Below are 20141 nucleotides of genomic sequence, written 5' to 3'. Positions count from 1 at the left end.
TTGCATGTACAAGTATTCTATAATAAGCAAAGTCATTTACCATGTAGTCTTTTTAATCTAGCTTCTTTCATTCAGCAGATTAATTTGAAATACATCTATTTTGTTATGTCAATATTATATTTTTTATTACTGAGTCATATTCCACGGTATGGATGTAACACTATTTGTGTATCCATTCATCCATTGATGGGCATTTGGATTGTTTCCAGTTTTCAGCTATTAGAAATAAGCTGCTATGAATATTCTTGTGCATATCTTTGTGCGCTCAGATGCCTTCATTTATCTTGAGTTAATACAATGACTGTATTGTATTAATCTCCATATCTCTTGTGCTTAGCACATTATCTAGCATCTAGTAGATACCAGCAAATGTTGTCCTAAGAGTTTGCTGGATTTTTCCTACTTTTCTGTGGTAATTGATAGGTTAAGACTCACGCACTTTTAAAAATTACTACCTAAAATATTGCTTTGTTTCAAGAGAAAGAGTAGTTCTGCTATTGTCCTGTTTCCCTAGTATGTTCTGTGGTATTTTATACACTAGAGTCAAGCTTAATTGTCTACTCCTAAATTTTTTTTGAAGTTCTTTCAAAGTTTTTTTGAATTCACTGAATTCCTCAATGGAGAAAGTGAAGAAATATTGGTATGTTACCCAAAGAAATAATGTAAAAGCTAGTAAAATATTCAAAAGATCTCCATTAAATCTTTTTTTTTCTTATTGAAATCTGTAACAAAAATAGAGACTATCTTTGGGGGAAAAAAGAATTTCAATGCTGAAAATTTTTAGAAATCTAATTTTTATTATTTTTTTTGAATTTTAAATTTTTTTTAGAAATCTTACTTTTAAAGGCAAAAAATAATTATGTAAAAATAAACTTAAGAAAATTTTTTTACTTTTTTTTAAAAGATTTTTTATTTATTTATTCATGGCAGACAGAGAGAGAGAGAGAGAGAGAGAGAGAGAGGCAGAGATACAGGAAGAAGGAGAGAGAGAAGCAGGCTCCATGCAGGGAGCCTGACGTGGGACTCAATCCCAGGTCTCCAGGATCACACCCCAGGCCGAAGGTGGCGCCAAACTGCTGGGTCACCGGGGCTGCCCCAAAATAAACTTTATTAATGATTATGACAGGCTGGATATTATGCTGAGTGCTTTATGAGCATATCACAGTTTGTCCTTGTGATAATGTAGGTTGGGTCATTTTATTTATTTATTTATTTTAATTTATTTTTTATTGGTGTTCAATTTACTAACATACAGAATAACCCCCAGTGCCCGTCACCCATTCACTCCCACCCCCCGCCCTCCTCCCCTTCTACCACCCCTAGTTCGTTTAGGTTGGGTCATTTTAATATCCCCATTTGACAGATGAGGAAATGGAAACTAAAAGAGGTTAATTCATTTGCATGGAGCCTTAGAGCTGGCATTTAAACTAAACGTTTAAACTCCTTGCTAAGCCTGGAGCCAGATACACAGCAGGGCTCCATCTCATGACCCTGAGATCATGACCTGAGCTGAAATCAAGAGTTGGATGCTTCCTTTTCTTTTTTTTAAAGTTTATTTGAGAGGTAGAGAGAGAGGAAGAGGGACTAAGAGAGAGCGAGCTAGTGAGTGCATGAGCAGGAGGAGGAGGAGAGGGAGAGGGAGAAGCAGACTCCCCACTGAGCAGGGTGCCCCATGCTGGACTCAATCCTGGGAACCTGGGATCCTGACCTGAGCCAAAGGCAGATGCTGATCCCGCTGAGTTCCTCAGGTGCCCCATAACTTCTGACTTTATATTTAAAGTCACTTTTTATACTCCTCATCACTTGCGTTGGGCAGTGGTAAGCATCCTGAATCCCATGGTATCTAGCTCAGCACGCCAAACATATGGTATTTCATATATTAGGTACTGGCTATGGGCTGTCCTTTCTTTTTTTTTTTTTTTTTTTTTTGGGCTGTCCTTTCTGACCACTCTGCTATGTGGGAGCCCTTTCTGCCTCTGTGGCCCGGTTGCAGATTTTCCAGTGTTCTGCTCTTGACATTTTTGGAGAGATGGAGTAGTATAATGGTTAATAACAATAACAACAATAACAACAATAATAATAATGGTTATTCTAATGGTTATTAGAAAGCTTAACTGAGTTTGCCTTTATCAATTCATAGGACAGTCGCTGGCACATAGTTCTGCATGTCAACCTATTATTGCATTTTTCAAATATGTTTATTATTCAAATAACCTATTATTGTGTTTATTATGCAATTATTCACCCAGGGCGTCTCATCATTTCACACCTATGCTGTCAGGTTCAGAACCCAAATCCTAACACCGAGTTTCAGATAAGTTCTTACTTCCCACTAAAAGATATACCTGTGCACAAGTCTCAGCAGTAAATGTGTCTGAACAAGAGAACTGCCCCACGATTCAAATGTTGCTGTAAAAACCTATTCTTTATTTTCTGCATTTTCTGGATCTTATAAGTAAGGACTATTGAAACTCGGTGGAATAGGAACAAGTAGGCATTGGGAATTGTGTAGGAATGTGTATCTTTGAGGAGAGAGGTAGCTGAGGCTTATTTATTTATTTTAGAGAGAGAGAGAGAGCTGAGAGCGTGCGTGTGCCTAGGGTGAGGGGCACAGGGAGAAGGAGAGAGAGAGAGAGAATCTCAAGCAGACTGCTGGCTGAACATGGAGCTAGACACAGGGCTGGATTCCAGGACCCTGAGATCATGACCTATGCTGAAATCAAGAGTCAGATGCTGACCTGACTGAGCCACCCAGGCACACGCCTCTTAAAAAGAAGTTTTATGCCTGTCAGCACTCCATTGTCTTGTGGTCCCCTGAATCTTCCACTGGATTTTCTCATCCAACTGGATCACAAAGGAGGTGATAAAACATGAAGGATGGTATGCAGGGTTTTAAAGGACAGGTAGTGATCACTTCCACGTGCACTCCCCTGGCTAGAGTTCAGTTCTATGCCCTCACCTAAATGCATGATGATGAGAAAATGCAGTAGAGCTGGGCACCCAGAAAGAAGAAAATGTGGCGACCTGAGATCATTGGCATCGTCTCTGCTCCCAGGGGTTTATAATCTTTGGATTGAATTAGTAAGTCTGGAATTCCTTGAATTCTGAAGTCTGTTAAGAGGAAATTTATGAACTAAAGGATCCATATGTATTGGTTTCTACCTAACTCATTCTAATTTTTGCCTATTGAAAAAATTAAACTAGTAAAATCACTTTTAGAATTATTTCAAAACACACATGTTAATAAGTTTTGCTTTCAACTGTAATAAACTTAGCTGGTAATAGTTTTTAGAAATGTTTTTGGGTCACAAAAGTTATTTGGGAAGGGGGTTGCCAGAAGTATAGAAAAGTCCTAAGAGGGAATGGCTATTCAAGAAAAAAAACTTTTGGGGGGCATCTGGGTGACTCAGTGGTTGAGCGTCTGCCTTTGTCTCAGGTCGTGATCCTGGGGTCCTGGGTCCTGGGATCGAGTCTCACATCAGGCTCACAAATAAAATCTTAAAAAAGAAAAGAAAAGAAAAAAACTTTTTAAATACGGTAAAAATAGTATCTCCAGAAACCTTGTGGGTTTTTGTTGTTGTTGTTTTGTTTTGTTGTGTGTGTGTTTAAAAGCACTCTACAAAATGTGAGGCACTTAGGTCAATTGCTATTATAAGTTGTTTAAAAGGGAGGGGAAAAAAGGATGCCAAGTTTTCATTTTTACTTTTTTTTTCATTTTTCAATAGAATTCAGCCCTTGGTAAAGAAGGAGGCATTTTATCATACAGCCATCAAGTCAGAAATGCCATAAATTTTATTTATTTTACTTCTCCTGATGCCATAGAGATCTACTTCAAATTGTTCTCAGTATCCACACACATACACACAAAAGTCAAATCTATCCTGAGGTTTTCTTTGTTTCTCATGATTAATGTGTCCTGCTGCTCTTAGGCCCATTCTTTGAACTGTGTCCTGAGGGGAAAGGGAAAAGAACTACCCTCATGAATAAAATGGGCCTTGCTCATTGGAGATTTTTTGTAGACTACGTCATTTTCATTCCTTTTTTTTTTTTCTTAAAGATTTTATTTATTTGAGAGAGAGAGAGAGAGAGAGAGCACAAGCAGTGGGGAGGGGTAGAGAGAGAAGCAGACTCTCTGCTAAGCAGGGCACCTACTATGGGGCTCCATCCCAGGACCCCGGGATCATGACCCAAGCCAAAGGGAGCCCCTTAACCGACTGAGCCACCCAGGCGCCCTGTTCCTTTCCTTTTTAAGAGTTGACAGGAATTGTTTAGCTATGTCGTATTGACTCATCTGGACTTTCATTGTGAACGACTGTTGTTCTTCTCCTTGACCTTTAGCAAATGTCTGATTGTAAATGCCTTAAAACCAAGAGATTCTGTACTTGTTCATCTCCATCATGGTTCTTTGGTATCTGTGCCTTGCGGGTGGTAGGGGGAAGCCAAACCTGTCTTTGATGAATGTGGCTAAATGAAAGCACCCTCCTGATGGAATGCAGTGAGTGCTAACAGCAGCTTTTGTGCTACCTATCTGCTGAGGACCGCAGGTTCTAGGAATTTAAAATTTTGTTTTCTTAATTTGAGGGCAATATTTTATACAACTCCCCCAGCAATATAATAGGTGTGTGTGCGTGTGTGTGTGTGTGTGTATATATATACATATATATATATACACACACACACGTATAAAAAATTTTTTTGTCTGTATTTTGTCTACATTTTTTTGTCTGTATTTTTTGGGTAGTTCCTTGTCACTGAATATGCCATGTCAGCAGCCCATCTTTGGGTTTGTATTTATGATGTTTTAATTGTTGTGGTCTATTGAGAAAGAAACAGTGGCTGATTGAACACTAAGCAATTTAGTAGTGCCAAATGGAGGCCTAATGCCAGGATGGCAGTGTGTGTATAAGCAGAGGTTCCCGTATTGAAATTGAGAGAAAGGGTGGAGGTGGTTGTCACACAGGCTATAGTAATACAAGCTTGTAGATGCCAAAAGAACTGGCTTTGGGACAGAAATTCAACTCCAGCAAACATCCATGCATCACATTCAAGTAATGGTAATTTAAATCTTATTTTTTGTGTAGTTTTGTTTGTATTTAATTTATGAACTAGCTTTGGTCTTAAAGGCATTAAGAGCCATAAGCATAAGAAATTTCCACTTATTTTATGTGTGTAGTTAGTAAAGTGATATCAAGTTACTCAAGTGTGTGTGACAAGATGAGAAATTAAACAAGAGTTCAAATCCTGGTTCATTGTGTGACTTTTGGCAATTACGCCCTTTAAATCTTGATTTCTTCATCTGTTAAATGCGGTGACAACAGTTCTCAAATAATGCTGTGAAAATTCATTGAATCATCGCTGTGAAGAGGTTAACAAGTGCCTGATTCATAGTGAGTGCTCCACAATTGTTAGATTTTGACATAATTTTAATTTTTATCATAAGAGTCGAAAAATATTCTAGCTTGAGAGACCTGGAGTCAAGTAAACGCATTCTTGTTTTTGAGAGCTCTAGGTTCAGTTGTGGCTCACCTCTTAGCCAATCTTGTAACTGCTCATAGTTTCATAACAACTTCCCAGAGTTGTTGTGAAAACTAATTAATAGTAAATGCTGCATTTAGGGGAATGACTTCATATGCCATACTCTGTACTAAGCACCTATGTGCATTAACTTTATTCCTGCTAAAAGCTTAGCAAAGTGAATAGTAGTGTCCTCTTCCTACAGACAGGGGAACTGAGAGAGAGGGACAGAGTTTGCCCTAGGCCATACGGCTTCTAAGTGGCAAAGCAGAGCCCGCTCTCAGGGTCTCCCTGTTTCCATAGCTCGTGCCCTCTTCCTGAGATCCCATGGCAATGTAAGAGTGATTCATCCAGCACATTTCTTCTGTGGCATGCAGCTGAGAATAGCCCCATTAGGAATAAAAGCTGTGATGGGAAAAGAGGAGGGATCATTTGTAAGATGGGAGGACATTTTTGGTTGGGTATTTCACTGTGCCTAATGGGTACTCGAATGCCTGGGGAGTAGGGAGGACAAAGGGTGTCCTGAAGATAAATGGCTGACTTCCCAAATTTACCTGGAGCCAGCCCTGGATGCTTGCATACATTAAAAAAAATGTCATTTCATTAAGTTAGGATTGATATTCTTAAAATACTAGTGTTCTGGAAATTAAAGGGAAACAGAATACCTTTAAGACTTGCTGGGGGACAGGATCTCTTGCATTTACCTCCTAGTTCTGGCATTCAGTTGATGCATAGTTTGAAGCAAGTTATAGTTCATCTCTAGATCTAGTTTCCCCACTTGTGCTAGTTTAGAAATGTGTAAAATGGCTATTACATAACTCGTTTTCAAGCTTGGTAAAGTATATAGAGGATATGCATGCAAGAGAGGAGATATATATCTCCTGTGTTATACACACACACACACACACACACAGTGTCACGCAGACTTCTTTGCACGCTAGCTCAGCACACACGTTTAATGAACATCTGCTAAGTGCCAGATAGATTTTTCAGCTTGCGTGATTCAAACATGAGTAAGGTGACGTGTTGGCTTAATCGTGATTTTCAATCTGGGCAGCAATGAGGGTATAGAAATAAAAGGGAAACTTCTCACGAAACTTGTAACGACCTTGGGTATTTCTCCTTGGGCCACAATAGTAACAGTACTGTATAGCATACTTCAGTAATCACGAAGCAGTGATAAATAGTCTGAATGGAGAAAAAAATCTGTTATATGTCTCTTCTCAGTGTAAACTCTGGTTCACCAGAGTGTGAAGACCAGGTGTTAAGAGGGCAGGCACATGGCTCTTTCATTAACTCTTAGGGTTCCCTAAGGCAGGTCTCCTAATCCTTCCAAACCTTTTCTTCCTCAACCTTACCTAACTTCCCAGGGTTGCCTGAGGTATGACTAGAAAAAGGTTCTGCTATATATACAACATATGTGTTGAGAATTCTCTTTACTGTAGAGATTTTGATAAGCATTACTGAGTACGAGCCTCATATTTTCAATTCCCTCCAAACATTTCCAGTGGGCTGTCCAATAGTCAACTCAGACAACATGTCCCAACGTTGTCTCAAATCTGACTCTTCTGTGTTCCTTGTGGTGGTTCATGGTGTTGGTGTCTACTGGTCACTCGGGCTCAAAATCCCTGAGGTTTCCTGCCTCCTTCCTCTCACTTAATCTCCACACCTAATTGATGCCAGAGTTTCGTGGACTCTCTCTTCTAATGCTCGGGTGACCCTGCTTTCCTCACCCGATTTATTACCATTGACTGGGTTCGTGACCTCATCATCCGTCACCTGAACTGCCACAGCAGGCTCCTGGCTAGCCTCCCTGTCTCCATCCATTTGTCACCTTGCCATTAACGTTTGCCATTTCAAAAACAAACCTCAGCACAGCATTCTTCATTCCAAACTCCTAAATCTGGCTGGTCATGTCGGCATCTTCCTAATTTGGTCTTAAATAATCTTTTTGGTGTCGTTTCCTACACTTCCCCTCAACCACCCTGAGCCACGATGAATTTTTTTCTGTTCCCTAAATGAGTGCTTTTTTGCTTCTGCCTGAAGTTTTTTTTTGTTTTTGTTTTTTCCCCTCTACTTTCTCTACAGGAAAATTCCTACTTATCCTTTAGAAACCAAATCAAAGTGATACTTCCCCCCTGAAACTTCTCCACCTTCTCTTGGCCCAATCACTGGCCCACTCCATAACACATGAGTTCACATGGGTTTGTCATTATTTGATATGAATCATTTGTCTCTTCTCCTTTCACCCAGTATATTATTGTAAACCCCTCTTAGAGAGACCCTCAACCCCCTTCTGTAACTTTGAAGCTCCAGCACACAATGTCATGCTTGGTGTGTGATCAGGGTTTGCTGGAGCGGTAGTTAAAAAAACATGGATGAGCAGCTTACATTTGAACCTTTATCTGCAAATCCCAATATTAGTACAGTACATGAATAGATTGTATATCACAGAACATGAATTTAGGGGGCATAAGTCAACCCAATATACAGGCCATCCTAAATTTTCTGGTATAGATTGATCTGCATTTAACGACTGTGTTTAGTTGCAAGGGCAGGTGGTGGGTAGAGATGAGTATCTCAGAAACAGACCATATATAGCCTGCTGCTCAAGGGTGAAGAGGCTGTCAGGTGATAAATGACCCCTGAGAGCAATGTCGGGAAAAACACCATGATGTCAACAGTGATTTTCTCCAGGGTTGGGAGACTAAAGGCCGTTTGATTTTCTTCACGCTGTTAGTATTTTCTAAGGTTTCTACAGTGAACACATGTGATTTGTTAATAGGAGGATGATGCTCTGGCAATTTCTTCCACCCCATTGCCCGGCACAGGCCCCAGGAGCAGGGTGGGTCAGGTGTCTGACCAGACCTCTTAACGCCATGTCTCAGGTATTTCAGGCCTGCTCACCTTTCCATGCTGCCTCATGCACCCTGTACTTCAGCCACGCTGTCCTTTTTTTGCTACTTACTTATTTCCTGTAGCAAACTTACAGACATCATATTCTAAGCCAGACACTATTCTATGCACTTGGTAAATACTAAGTCATTTAATTCTCTTAGCTGCTATTATTCCTGTTTTCCATATGAGGCAGCCAAGGTCACTCTGGATTATGTTTTTCTTCGTAGGTGCTGTTTACTCCTTCCTTGTCTTGTGCTGTTCAGTCCCTCCCTGTCGTATCAGCATTTCTCTTCCAGAATTGGCCTTTCAGCTCCAGCTCCTCTGTGTCCATGTGCATCTTTTTTTTTTTTTCTTTTTTTGTGCATCATTTTTATATATAGTACTTACAACATGGTATACTCAATACTGTCTTTCTTGGGCAAGTTCCTTCATTTTAGTTCCTTCCCTCTGTAAAATGCGTCTAGTAATAGTTCCCTCACAGAGTTTGTGAGGACTAAATGGCATAATATTTGAGCTACAGGCCCAGGAAGTGAGCTCCCCTCAGGCTGTGTATTCCTTGACACGGTTGCTGACACAGGACAGGTATTGTCATGTGGGAAACAGAAGGAAAGAGAGAGTAGGAAAACCTAGGATGACTCAAAGTCAAGGCCACTCAGGGAGAATAGAGTGGTGGCACTTTCAAAGACCTCATGTGAGTGGGTGACAGTCAAGCAAAGGCTTTTGGGTTTGATCACTGGTGATGTGTTTGAGACCGGCTTAGCAGGCTGTGGTGATGTGGGAGGTAGATTGTGAGTGGCTAAGGAGGAGGAGTGGGCAGGAAGGAAATGAAGGCTAAGGGTGTAGTCGTCTTCTATTTCAGGAAGGGAAGAGAAAAGTGAGGGCGATAGCAGGACCAGAAGAAGGGTTCTTGGTATGGATGGGAGGCCCAAATGTGTCTATAGGTAGAAGGAAATTCCTCAGAAAAGCACAGCTGGGGAGAATGTTCCTCTCTCTACCCTGGCTGAAGCTTGGTCCATGCTCAGAATCCTTGTTGCCCTTCCCTGGGGACTTGGCTCCATTCGTGCTGTTACTTGTTTGCAGTTGGGATATGCTAGGGTCCAGTAGGCTTTGGAGTCCGCTGGGGTTCTTGGGTAATATATTTAGTTGGTCTGAGCTGCAGTTTCCTTAACTACTCCAAGAGACAGGATAAAAGAGAAGAGAGAGAGAGAGAAAAAAAAAGATAAATCTTAGAATGCTTTTGATCTCCAGATGAAAGAAGTTGGAGGATGTGCTTGTGGGATGGCTGCTCTCTTCCCCATAAAGCAGTGAGGGAGTTCATCTGCTGGGACAAAGGGAATGGGAAGGGTTTGTAGTTCTGATAAGACTGGTGTTCTCCATGGAGGCCACCAGGTTCTCTCCGCTAGAGATAGACAAAGGAGATGAGGAGCAGCACTGAGGGCCTGGGTAAGCATAGAAAAGAAAATTAGGATTATCATTGACCTTCTGCAATCAGGTGTGAAGGAATAAGGATGGTGTGGGTAGAACTAGGCACTGACAAAATAGTCAAGGGATATATGGGATTTGTGCAGGGAGTGGGGGAGGGAGGAAAGAGAGAGAAAGATGAAATGATGAAATGACCTCTGGAATCGTCTAGTCAGTCAGATGGGAGCTGGTGGTCTGGGAGAGTGGGAAGCTCTGAAAGTCTTAGGGTGACCTCCCAGAGCAGGCTCCTGGGAGCCAGATAGGGGGCCCAAAGGTTGTGACCAGAGGACAATTTTAGAATATTCAGTGAAGCAATTTTGAATGACTAGTGCCAGGGGGTGGCTGGGTTACCCCAAATATTACAGGGATCTTCCTTTCTCTACTTTTCCTTCTATTCTTTATCATGTGAATATCTACTGCCCTCTTCCCAAAGGTAACTTTAGTCTTTATACAGTTTGTGTGTGTGTGTGTGTGTGTGTGTGTGTGTGTGTGGAATATATCAGTTACTATTGTGCAGTAAACATTTTTTATTTCTACATTGTGTTTGTAATGGGATTTTAATGGGTGTATTTTATCAACTTATGTTTGCACATGCTACTATGTATCCTTATGGATTTTTTTCCCTTTGATAAATTCTCTGGTGTGAAATTACTATGCTTAAGGGTGGAGGGAGGTCTTGATATGTCCTTAGTTATTTGATGCAGGTAGAATTGCAGTGAGCAGAAAGAGGGCAATAGAGAAGTAAAGTAGAACATCCAACAATAGAATCTGAATGGAAATTCTATGTGAATACCCCAGGTCCACCTCACATCCTCCTGAGTTTTTTTTTTTCTTTAAGATTTAGTATTATGTTAATTAATTAATTAATTTAGATTTTATGTATTCATGAGAGACACACACACACACACAGAGACAGAGAGAGAGAGAGACAGGCAGAGGGAGAAGCAGGCTCCCTACGAGGAGTCTGATGTGGGACTCGATCCCAGGACCCCGGGATCACACCCTGAGCCAAAGGCAGATGTTCAACCACTGAGCCACCCAGGCATCCCTATTATTTTAATTTATTTATTTGAGAGAGAGCAAGCGAGAGAGAGAGAGAGAGAGAGAGAGAGAACGTGGGTTGCGGGGGGAGCGGCAGAGGGAGAGAGAGAGACTCTCATGTAGACTCCACACTGCACATGGAGCCCAAGGGTAGGGCCTGACCTCACAGTCCTGAGATCACACCCATGAGATCTCTACCTGAGCCAAAACCGAGAGTCAGGTAGCAACCAACTGAGCCACCCAGGCGCCCCTGCAAGTACCTGGAGTTTTGCTTGGTTTGGTCTTCAGTGTTGGGCGTGGGGGAGTGGGGATGGAGTGCTGTCATCAAGGCATTGAATTAAGAGGGGAAGGTGACAAAAAGGAGTCCATTCCTGTGTTCTAGAGTGTTTGGGGGGCAAGGATAGGAAAATTTAATCTTTAGAAATAAATGAAAATAATCGCTTTTTTTTAAAAAAAATAATCTCTTTTATTACAGTTCTGACAATGTTAGTATTTTGAACAGTTTTGACAATAAATGGAGACATGATTTAGGTAATAATTATTGAGAAAATTGTAATATTTTGAATCCATGATTTCATTAACAAACATTTCTATTAATAACATTTTTTCTTAGATGTTATGATTGCAATAGTTCTTTTTTTTTTTCTTTTAACAGAAAAAATACAGGAAGGGATTTATTGATGTTTCAAAAATCAAGTGTGTGGAAATAGTGAAGAATGATGATGTTGTTATTCCCTGCCAAAATAAATACCCATTTCAGGTGAGCTGACATGTTATTTTTTTTTAATTTTTTTTTTTTGCCACAGTGTAACTCTGGGCTTTTAGTCATGCTTACTATTTGACATTATAGTTTCCTGCCATTGCTTTGTTGGTTGATTAAAAAAAATTTTTTTTCACCTTTAGTGAGGTACAATTGACAGATAGGAATTGTATATATTTAAGGTGTACAACTTGATGTTTTGATATATGTATCCATTGTGAAATGATCACAGTTGACCTAATTAACATATCCATCACTTTACATAATTACCCTTCCTTCCTTCCTTCCTTCCTTCCTTCCTTCCTTCCTTCCTTCCTTCCTTCCTTCGTTCCTTCCTTCCTTCCTTTACTGTGTGAGCACTTAAGACCTACCCTCTTAGCAGATTCCAGATATGCAATACAGTACCGTTCACGGTAGTCACCATGCTGTACATTAGATTTCTAGAACTCATTCGTGTTGCTTAACTGGAACTTTGTATGCTCTGGCCAACATCTCCCTGTTTACCCCTCCTCCCCGTCCCTAAAAACCACTACTCTGCGTCTATGAATTTGACTATTTTAGATTCCACCTAGAGTGAGATCATGTAGTATTTGTCCTTCTGTGTCAGAAGGGAGGGGGTTTCTAGCCTTGTATTTCTTGTTAGCCAGTCAGGGTGCTCCTGCCTTGTGACTGTGATCAAGCGTAAAGTGACAGACCAAAGAAAAATGTGGGGGTTAGTTTCCCAGGCTGAATTTTATTACTAATATTAAAAAAATATATATTAAGAATAAGACTTGACTTTCGCATCAGGAGTTACCTCTAAAAGAGGTACTGTGGTTCACAGAGTGGGCTGTGCAGTCAGGATCCTGGTTTTCTGGATTACTAGCCAGATGAGATGGACCAGGTTAAGTAGCACAACATTAGGGAGCACCCTGTGCAGTGTATTGTACATGAATGGTGCCTGGATTTAGACAGCAGTGGAAGGTCTGGGGGGCAGCTTTAGTCTCCTCCTCTGTAAAATGTAAATACTGATGCCTCACTGGTAGGATTAATTGCATTAATGCCTATAAAGCACATAGTATAGAGTCGGGATAGTGTTTAGTAAAATTAGCTACTGCCATTATTTATAGTGGCAAAAGGGAGGTATAGCAGTGACGCTGAAAGAGTAGTCCATTCGTGTAAAATATTATTCAGAAAAATACAAGATTAGAATAATGCCAGGCTACATCAAACAAGGATCTTCAGTTAATTAGATTGTAAGAAATAAGATTAGTGAAGCTTCTTGGCCTCTGTGTATTTATTTTTCTATAAAAACACAGTCCCTTGCAAAATGTGTTTCCCACTTGATCTAGACACGAAGAATAGAGCTTTCGTAAGAAAGGAATGTAGGTTCTCTGGATCCGAGGTAAGTCACTTGTATTTGATCACTTCAGAATCATTTATGGATGCCTTTGGTTCCAAGGGCTCTGCACTAGATAGTAGTGCTGTGTCGAAGTATTTCTCACCTATCCCATCGTTTGTTTTATTTTAGGTGGTTCACGATGCCAACACACTCTATGTTTTTGCACCTAGTGCACAAAGCAGGGACCGGTGGGTGAAGAAGTTAAAAGAAGGTAAAACTCATAATGAAATATTAACTGCACATAATTTTAGGATATAACATTGTTACCACTAAAAGAGAAATACAGCTAATGTATCTTACATTTATAATCTTTTAATCCATGATAAGTGTTTCTCTTAAGGACATCCTGCAACTTTGATCCATGTTGAAGACCACCTCCTTTTTTTATAATCTGGTTCTTTCTAGGGGTATACACATCGCTTCCAAAAAATGCCTGCTTTCATTTAATGTCTAATACATTTGAAGATGAGAAAGCCCTGGGCTTTTAAGATAATAGGATTTTATTTTCTAAGAAATTGTCTATGTAGTCAGTGTTTAGTGTGGATGAATTGACTTGCGTGTAGAGTGTCTAAATGGGTGATTTGCACCGGGCCGGTCCCATCCCTTCTTCTGCTGAACAGAATGGTGTAGGCTGACTTTTGTGTTTATCCATCATGGTAGAGCAGAGGTCGCTTCTGCTAACAGGGGGCTTTGTGAAAATAAGAAGGTCAAAGAGAAGCATAGAGATTTTCTGCATGCGAGGCTGTATAATGTTATGAGCTGTTTTCCTAATAAATGTAGCATCTGAGAAATTGAGAATGATTGACAGTGTTATGTACAAAACACTCTGTCATTTCTGTTTTTACATCACTAATCATTTAATGTGTCTGTGAATTACAGAAATAAAGAACAACAATAATATCATGATTAAATATCATCCTAAATTCTGGGCAGACGGAAGTTATCAGTGTTGCAGACAAACTGAAAAATTAGCCCCTGGATGTGAAAAATATAATCTTTTTGAGAGTAGTAAGTATTTATTTTATTTTGTAATTATATGTGTGCAGGATATACATACCATTGGTATAGCGTGAAAGTGGCTTGGTTTTGATTTTGATGTTGGTTAACTATGACCTTTACACCTTATAGCACCATGTAAGTGTAGGGTGGGTGTTTTTTTTTTTTTTAAAGATTTTATTTATTTATTCATGAGAGATACAGAGAGAGAGAGAGAGAAGCAGAGACAGGTAGAAGGAGAAGCTGGCTTCATGTGGGGAGCCTGACGTGGGATTCAATCCTGGGTCTCCAGGATCACACCCTGGGCCAAAGGCAGGTGCTAAATCTCTGAGCCACCTAGGGATCCCCAGTGGGTGTATTTTGTATGAATAATTATGTTTATTTAGCAGTGGGGCTGTCTCCATGGAATAAAAAGGTCTGTTTTCAAGAGATTGATTGATTGGAGAGTGTGCAGAGTGAGCGAGAACACAAGTAGGGGGAGAGGGAGAAGCAGGCTCCCTGCTGAGCCCCAGTGCAGGGCTTGACTCCAGGACCCTGGGATCATGACCTAAGCTGAAGGCAGCCCCTTCATCGACTGAGCCACCCAGGTGCCCCTAGAGCTTTTATCACAATATGGAAGCCTGCTCAAAGCGACCCTATTCAAGTGTGAACCTAGTGTGGCACCATCAGCAGCTTCCCCCCCCCCCCCCAGCTTTATTAAGGTCTAATTGGCAAATAAAATTACAAGCTATTTAAAGTGTACAGTGTGATGATTTGGTATACTTATGTGTCATGAAAGAACTCTTCCTTGGAGTTACGACATCCATTACCTTACATGTTTTTACCTTTTTATGTGTATGTGCGAGAATATTTAAGTTCTACTCTCTTAGTACATTTCAGTTACACATTACAGTGTTGTCAACTCGAGTCACCAAGTTATGCATTAGACCCTCAGACCTGATTCAACTTAAAAGTGAAACTTTGTGCCCTCTCCCAACATCTCTATTTCCCTCCCCTCACTGCCAATCTCCTGGCAACCACTTTTTCTACTCTCTGTTACTATGACTTTGACTTTTTTTTTTTAATCCCACATGTAAGTGATACCATATAATATTTGTCTTTTTTTTTTTTTTTTCTGTTTGGCTTATCCATTTAATATATGCCCTCCGTGCTGTTGCTCCTTCTTTTTAAAGGCTGGGCAGCATTCCATCACACACACACACACACACACATACACACACACACACATTTTCTTTATCCATTCATCTGTTGTTGGACATTTAGGTTGTTTTCATACCTTGGCTATTGTGAATAATGCTACTATGAATATGGAAATGCAAATATCTTTTCAAGTTACTGCTTTCCTTCGCTTTGTGTATATACCCAGAGTGGGATTGCTGAGTCATATGATACTCTATTTTTAATTTCTTGAGGTGCCACCATACTGTATTCCATAGTGGTTGCATTCTAGCAAAAGTGCACGAGGCTTCCCTTTTCTCCACACCTTCCTAGCAATTGTTACCTCCTGTGTTTTTGATAGTAGTTGTTTTGATAGGTTTGAGGTGACATTCCATTGTGGTTTTGATTTGCATTTCCCTGATGATGAATGACAATGAGCACCTCTTACTGTACCTCTTGGCCATCTGAATGTCTTCTTTGGAAAAATAGCTATTCAGGCCCTTTGCAACATTTTTAATTGAGTTATTTGAGTTTTCTGGCTCTTGAGTTACATGAGTTCCTTGTATATTTTGGATATTAACCCCATATCAGATATGTGGTTTACAAGTATTTTCTCTTCCTCTGTAGGCTGCCTTTTCATTTTGTTGATGGTTTCCTTTGCCGAGTAGAAGCTTTTTAGTTTGTCGCAGTCTCACTTGTTTACCAAGAATAGAATGGTGCCCTGATCCCTCTGGCATTTAGCCCATTCAGGAAGGCAAAAAACAGACAAGCTTATAGCATTTTAAATTCTTCTCTGAAATAGTGATACAAGCAACGTGCACCAGAGTGAGAGATTCCAAGTCGATTTCTTGTCTATGTGTTCATTTTCATTTTTTGTTAAAACTCTCAGTCATTGGTAGCTGGCATTTTAACCTACTTTTGTTGTTGTCATTTTCAGGTATAAAAAAAGCACTACCTCCAGCACCAGAAACAAAGAAGGTAGGTGGTCTTTACCTTTCGGAAGTATTTGCAGCTTGAATAAATTAAGTTTATGCTCATTCACATGATTCTGCCCCTTTTTCCCCACATATCATATCAGAAACAGATATACTAAGGATTTGTTGATTTTTTTTTTTGGTATCAAATAATATTAACTTAATTATATCAGAGATTATCATTGGAGCCCTCTCTTCATCTGGCATTTTGCTTGTATTTTGGCCTCAGGAATTGTAAGTGTGGGACTTCAAAGGAATATTTCAGTCTTAAGACCACAGTATTATGACAAAGAAGTGACTTCAGTGATCTAATGATATGCCTTTGAAGAGTGGGGGAGGGTTAGAAACACATGTACTTGGGACCCAGATAGCACCTGATCCAATGTGATGTGGTATGAGTGACTCTGGGTGGATTACTTAAACCACTATTTCCTCAGTTGTAAAATGGGAATTATATGCTCTGTTTCGTAGGATCAATATTAAGAATAAATGAGAAAAAGTGTCTTAGGTACTAAGTGCATGTCTTGCACATAGTAGGCACAAAGAAATGCAGATTGCTCTGATTGAGAGGAGACCTGATGAAAGACTCATTTTCCAGTGTACCTTTTCCTCTTTGCAGGCCATTTGAATGGTGGGTCTACCTTTAGTCCTCTGGTTTCTTTTCTTTTCTTTTTCTTTTTTTTTTTTTTTAAGATTTTATTTATTTATTCATGAGAGACACAGAGAGAGAGAGAGAGGCAGAGACACAGGCTCAGGCTCCATGCAGGGAGCTCAATGTGGGACTCGATCCCAGGTCTCCAGGATCACACCCTGGGCTGAAGGCCATGCTAAACCACTGAGCCACTGGGGCTGCCCAGTCCTCTGGTTTCTACTCACATACTGTGCATTGCTGTCCTGGGAGGGCTACCCTGACACCGAACAAAGGCTTTCTAATGTTTAAAGAGGGTTTTTACTCATGTCCTGTATTCTGAAACCCAGTAGCACCCATATCATCAAAGTCACGAGAGGGTTCCCCAAATTGTATTAGGTAGACTTGAAGTTTCTGCTTTATTCTCTGGTGGTGTGTGAGTCATTTAATGTTTTACTTCACACCCAGTTTCAAACAGAATGACTAAATTTTCATATGTTGTTGTCTTTCCTTAGCGAAGGCCTCCCCCACCAATTCCACCTGAAGAAGAGGATAATAGTGAAGAAATCGTTGTAGCCATGTACGATTTCCAAGCAACAGAGGCACATGATCTCAGATTAGAGAGAGGACAAGAGTATATTATATTAGAAAAGAATGATGTTCATTGGTGGAGAGCAAGAGATAAATACGGGTAAGGGTTTCCTCTCTGTGTATGACACGCAGTGGGTGGGTTGGGTTGGAAGTTAAGTGCTGAGTGAGAAAAGGATCATCTGTAACTATTATGTAATGAGACTAGTTCAGCCAAAGGTAAATGAAAGTACATGTTATTACTTTGCAGTAACACAACGTATTCTTAGTCATGACTCAATAAATGTAAATGGATCAGCCACTTCTTTCTAGAAATTAGAATGTATTACATTTGTCTCTTTCTCATTCATTATATGTTTAATCGATTATTTTGATCCTGGAGGAGTGACAGTGTAGGTTTTTCTCACCTGAGGTAAGTAATCTTACATTTTTCTGAGATAGAGAATGTGTATATGTGTATATGTGTGTGCACACACGTGCATGTGTGTGTTTGTATAAAATACATATATACACATATAAGCAAGACACTTAAAAATGGGCCTTCTGGGTGGCTCAGTCTGTTGAGTGTCTGACTTTTGATTTCAGCTCAGGTCATGATCTCAGGGTGGTGGAATCAAGCCCTGCATCAGGATCTGTACTGAGCGTGAAGTCTGAGTTTCTTTCCCCTCCCTCTGCTCTTCCCTCTCCTTGCTCTCTCTAAAATAAATTTAAAAATCTAAAAAAGAGAAAGAAATGCTTAAAAACAAGCATTATTTGTACAAGATAATTTTGGATTTAAGGGAATAGTTGTTTCAACCTTAGCATTGGTAAGTGATGAGTAAATATGGGTAAATGTAGGAGAGGGGTATCTTTTAGGCTTCATTAAAGAAACAATATCCTGTGCCTATCTCTGAAATATAATCCTGTTTAAATTCTGAGTTCTTATGGATGAAAAAAGGAGGAATTTTTTTGTCCTGGCCAGAGCATACCCTCCCTCCAAATCTGCTTTCTCACCTCCTTGCTGCATCCCCCAATTATAATTCTCTATTCCTCACTTCACTTCTGGACTTATTTCCCAATGCTCCCAATTGTTTTTTGGTGATTTTTTTTTAGAGTATTTAAAAGTAAATTCAAATCATTCTGTCATTTCACCCCTAAGTCTAACTACTAAAGATGTTTTTAAATAACTGCTATGTCATTATCATACTTAATAATAATCAAATAAATACCACCTGTGGATTTTCCCCTAACATTTTCAGGACTGGGGGAAGAATACAAATGAAAGTCTGCATGTCATATATCTAAATATTTTGAAACCCTAAGTCAGGCTAACAAACTGGTAAATAAAATAATATTTATCCTTTCACTTGACAAATATACCTTCCAAATGACAAGGAAGCAAGGTTTGAATTAGAGTCCCATGCCTGAATGTGACTGTGCATGGAGGGCTGGCTCTCTGGGGTGCTTTCCTTCCCTGTTCCCTTCTTCCCCAGCACCTACCCACATGCACCATGTGGATCTCCCAGCCATATGTCCAAGCTCTGTCCACAACTCTTGTAGAATCCACTTCCCAGCTTGATCACTCCTTGGACTTGGGCTAGATGGAGTTGCACATAACCAGCATAATTTGCTTTTCAGAGTATGAAAGGTGGAAAGGTCTGCTTTGGCCTTGGCAATGGACAGAGAATTTGGGGGTCTTCGTTACCCAGATGATGATCTAGAAGAGGGCTGAGAGAACACAGACTTTAGCATCTCTTGAAAGTGTGAGGTCATGGCAGGGGACCTTCTGGTCATCCTTTTTTTCCCCCCATTTTTGACTTATTGATGAAACCAGGTCATTTACCCCACAAAATGAGCCACAATCTAGATTAAGCTAATTGCTTTCACATGGTGTCATTTACTATGTCTCTGCCTCTATTTCCTATAATTTGTAATCTAGAGGCTTGATCATTAGAAGTTGATATCTGGTTGTCCCACTTCTAATGAGGTGAAGATGACTCAGTGGTCCAGGTGATGATAAAGTTCTTCATCAGGGTTTCATCTAATGATTTTGGCATTCATTAGTGATTAGTGCTTAGATCCATTATTTCATTAGGGGTTGTAAAATGGTAATTTTCTAACTCTGTCATTCTGTCTGCATTTATTGACTCTCTAAAGAACTGCCTCATCAACCAGTTTATTTAGTTTATACAACAAAGGCAAGAAAAATGTTTGATTTTTTTCCTTTTACCAATTTTCAGAATGATAATCGGTTGATGACTGAGCCTCCTCTAGTGATAACAGTGGTAACCAATAATTGTTTTAAAGATTATTATGGATGCATATTGCAACCATTGTGGTCGTTATTCTTTTTTGCTTGAATTGACCTATTATCTTAGGTCAGTGATAGCTGGTTTTAGTTGGGACCCCTTTGATCTTTCTTAGCTTCCTTGCTTTCTGGGTAAAATGAAACAGCTCAAGTTCATCTTGTATTTTGCCTGGCCAGACCTTCGATGTGCCATTTTCCCAAGGAATCCTGGCTTTTCTTTAGTGAGATAGTGTTTGGACAACAATTGGATTGCTAGGATTCTAATTACTCCTAGAATGTCATTGTTTCTAGGCCTTTCTCAGTACAACAGAGCTACATATATGTACTTGTGTGTGTGTGTGTGTGTATTATGAGTTCTTACTAATAGTTCCAATTCAAATTTAAGATTACAAGGATTTTACTCAGTTTTAAAATTTTATACATGTATGTCTTTTACACTACAAATCTTGACTGCT

At 39.9% G+C, this 20141-nt stretch overlaps 1 protein-coding gene across 4 annotated transcripts in view; it reads left to right on the top strand.

Annotated features, from left to right (window-relative positions):
* Nucleotides 1-20141, top strand: part of TEC (tec protein tyrosine kinase) — a 132575-nt gene that overhangs the window by 86578 nt on the left and 25856 nt on the right. For all 4 annotated transcript variants that reach the window (XM_072774976.1, XM_072774975.1, XM_072774977.1 and 1 more), the window contains 5 exons: nt 11570-11674; nt 13185-13266; nt 13935-14063; nt 16147-16187; nt 17327-17502. In XM_072774976.1, coding sequence (XP_072631077.1) covers nt 11570-11674; nt 13185-13266; nt 13935-14063; nt 16147-16187; nt 17327-17502 — 533 coding nt within the window. The remainder of the gene's footprint in view (nt 1-11569; nt 11675-13184; nt 13267-13934; nt 14064-16146; nt 16188-17326; nt 17503-20141) is intronic.

Source organism: Canis lupus, chromosome 14, assembly GCF_048164855.1.
Source record: "Canis lupus baileyi chromosome 14, mCanLup2.hap1, whole genome shotgun sequence".
In the NCBI taxonomy this organism is placed as follows: Eukaryota; Metazoa; Chordata; class Mammalia; order Carnivora; family Canidae; genus Canis; species Canis lupus.
Note: the sequence above shows the minus strand (reverse complement) of the source record. Positions and strands in the feature narration are given on the sequence as shown.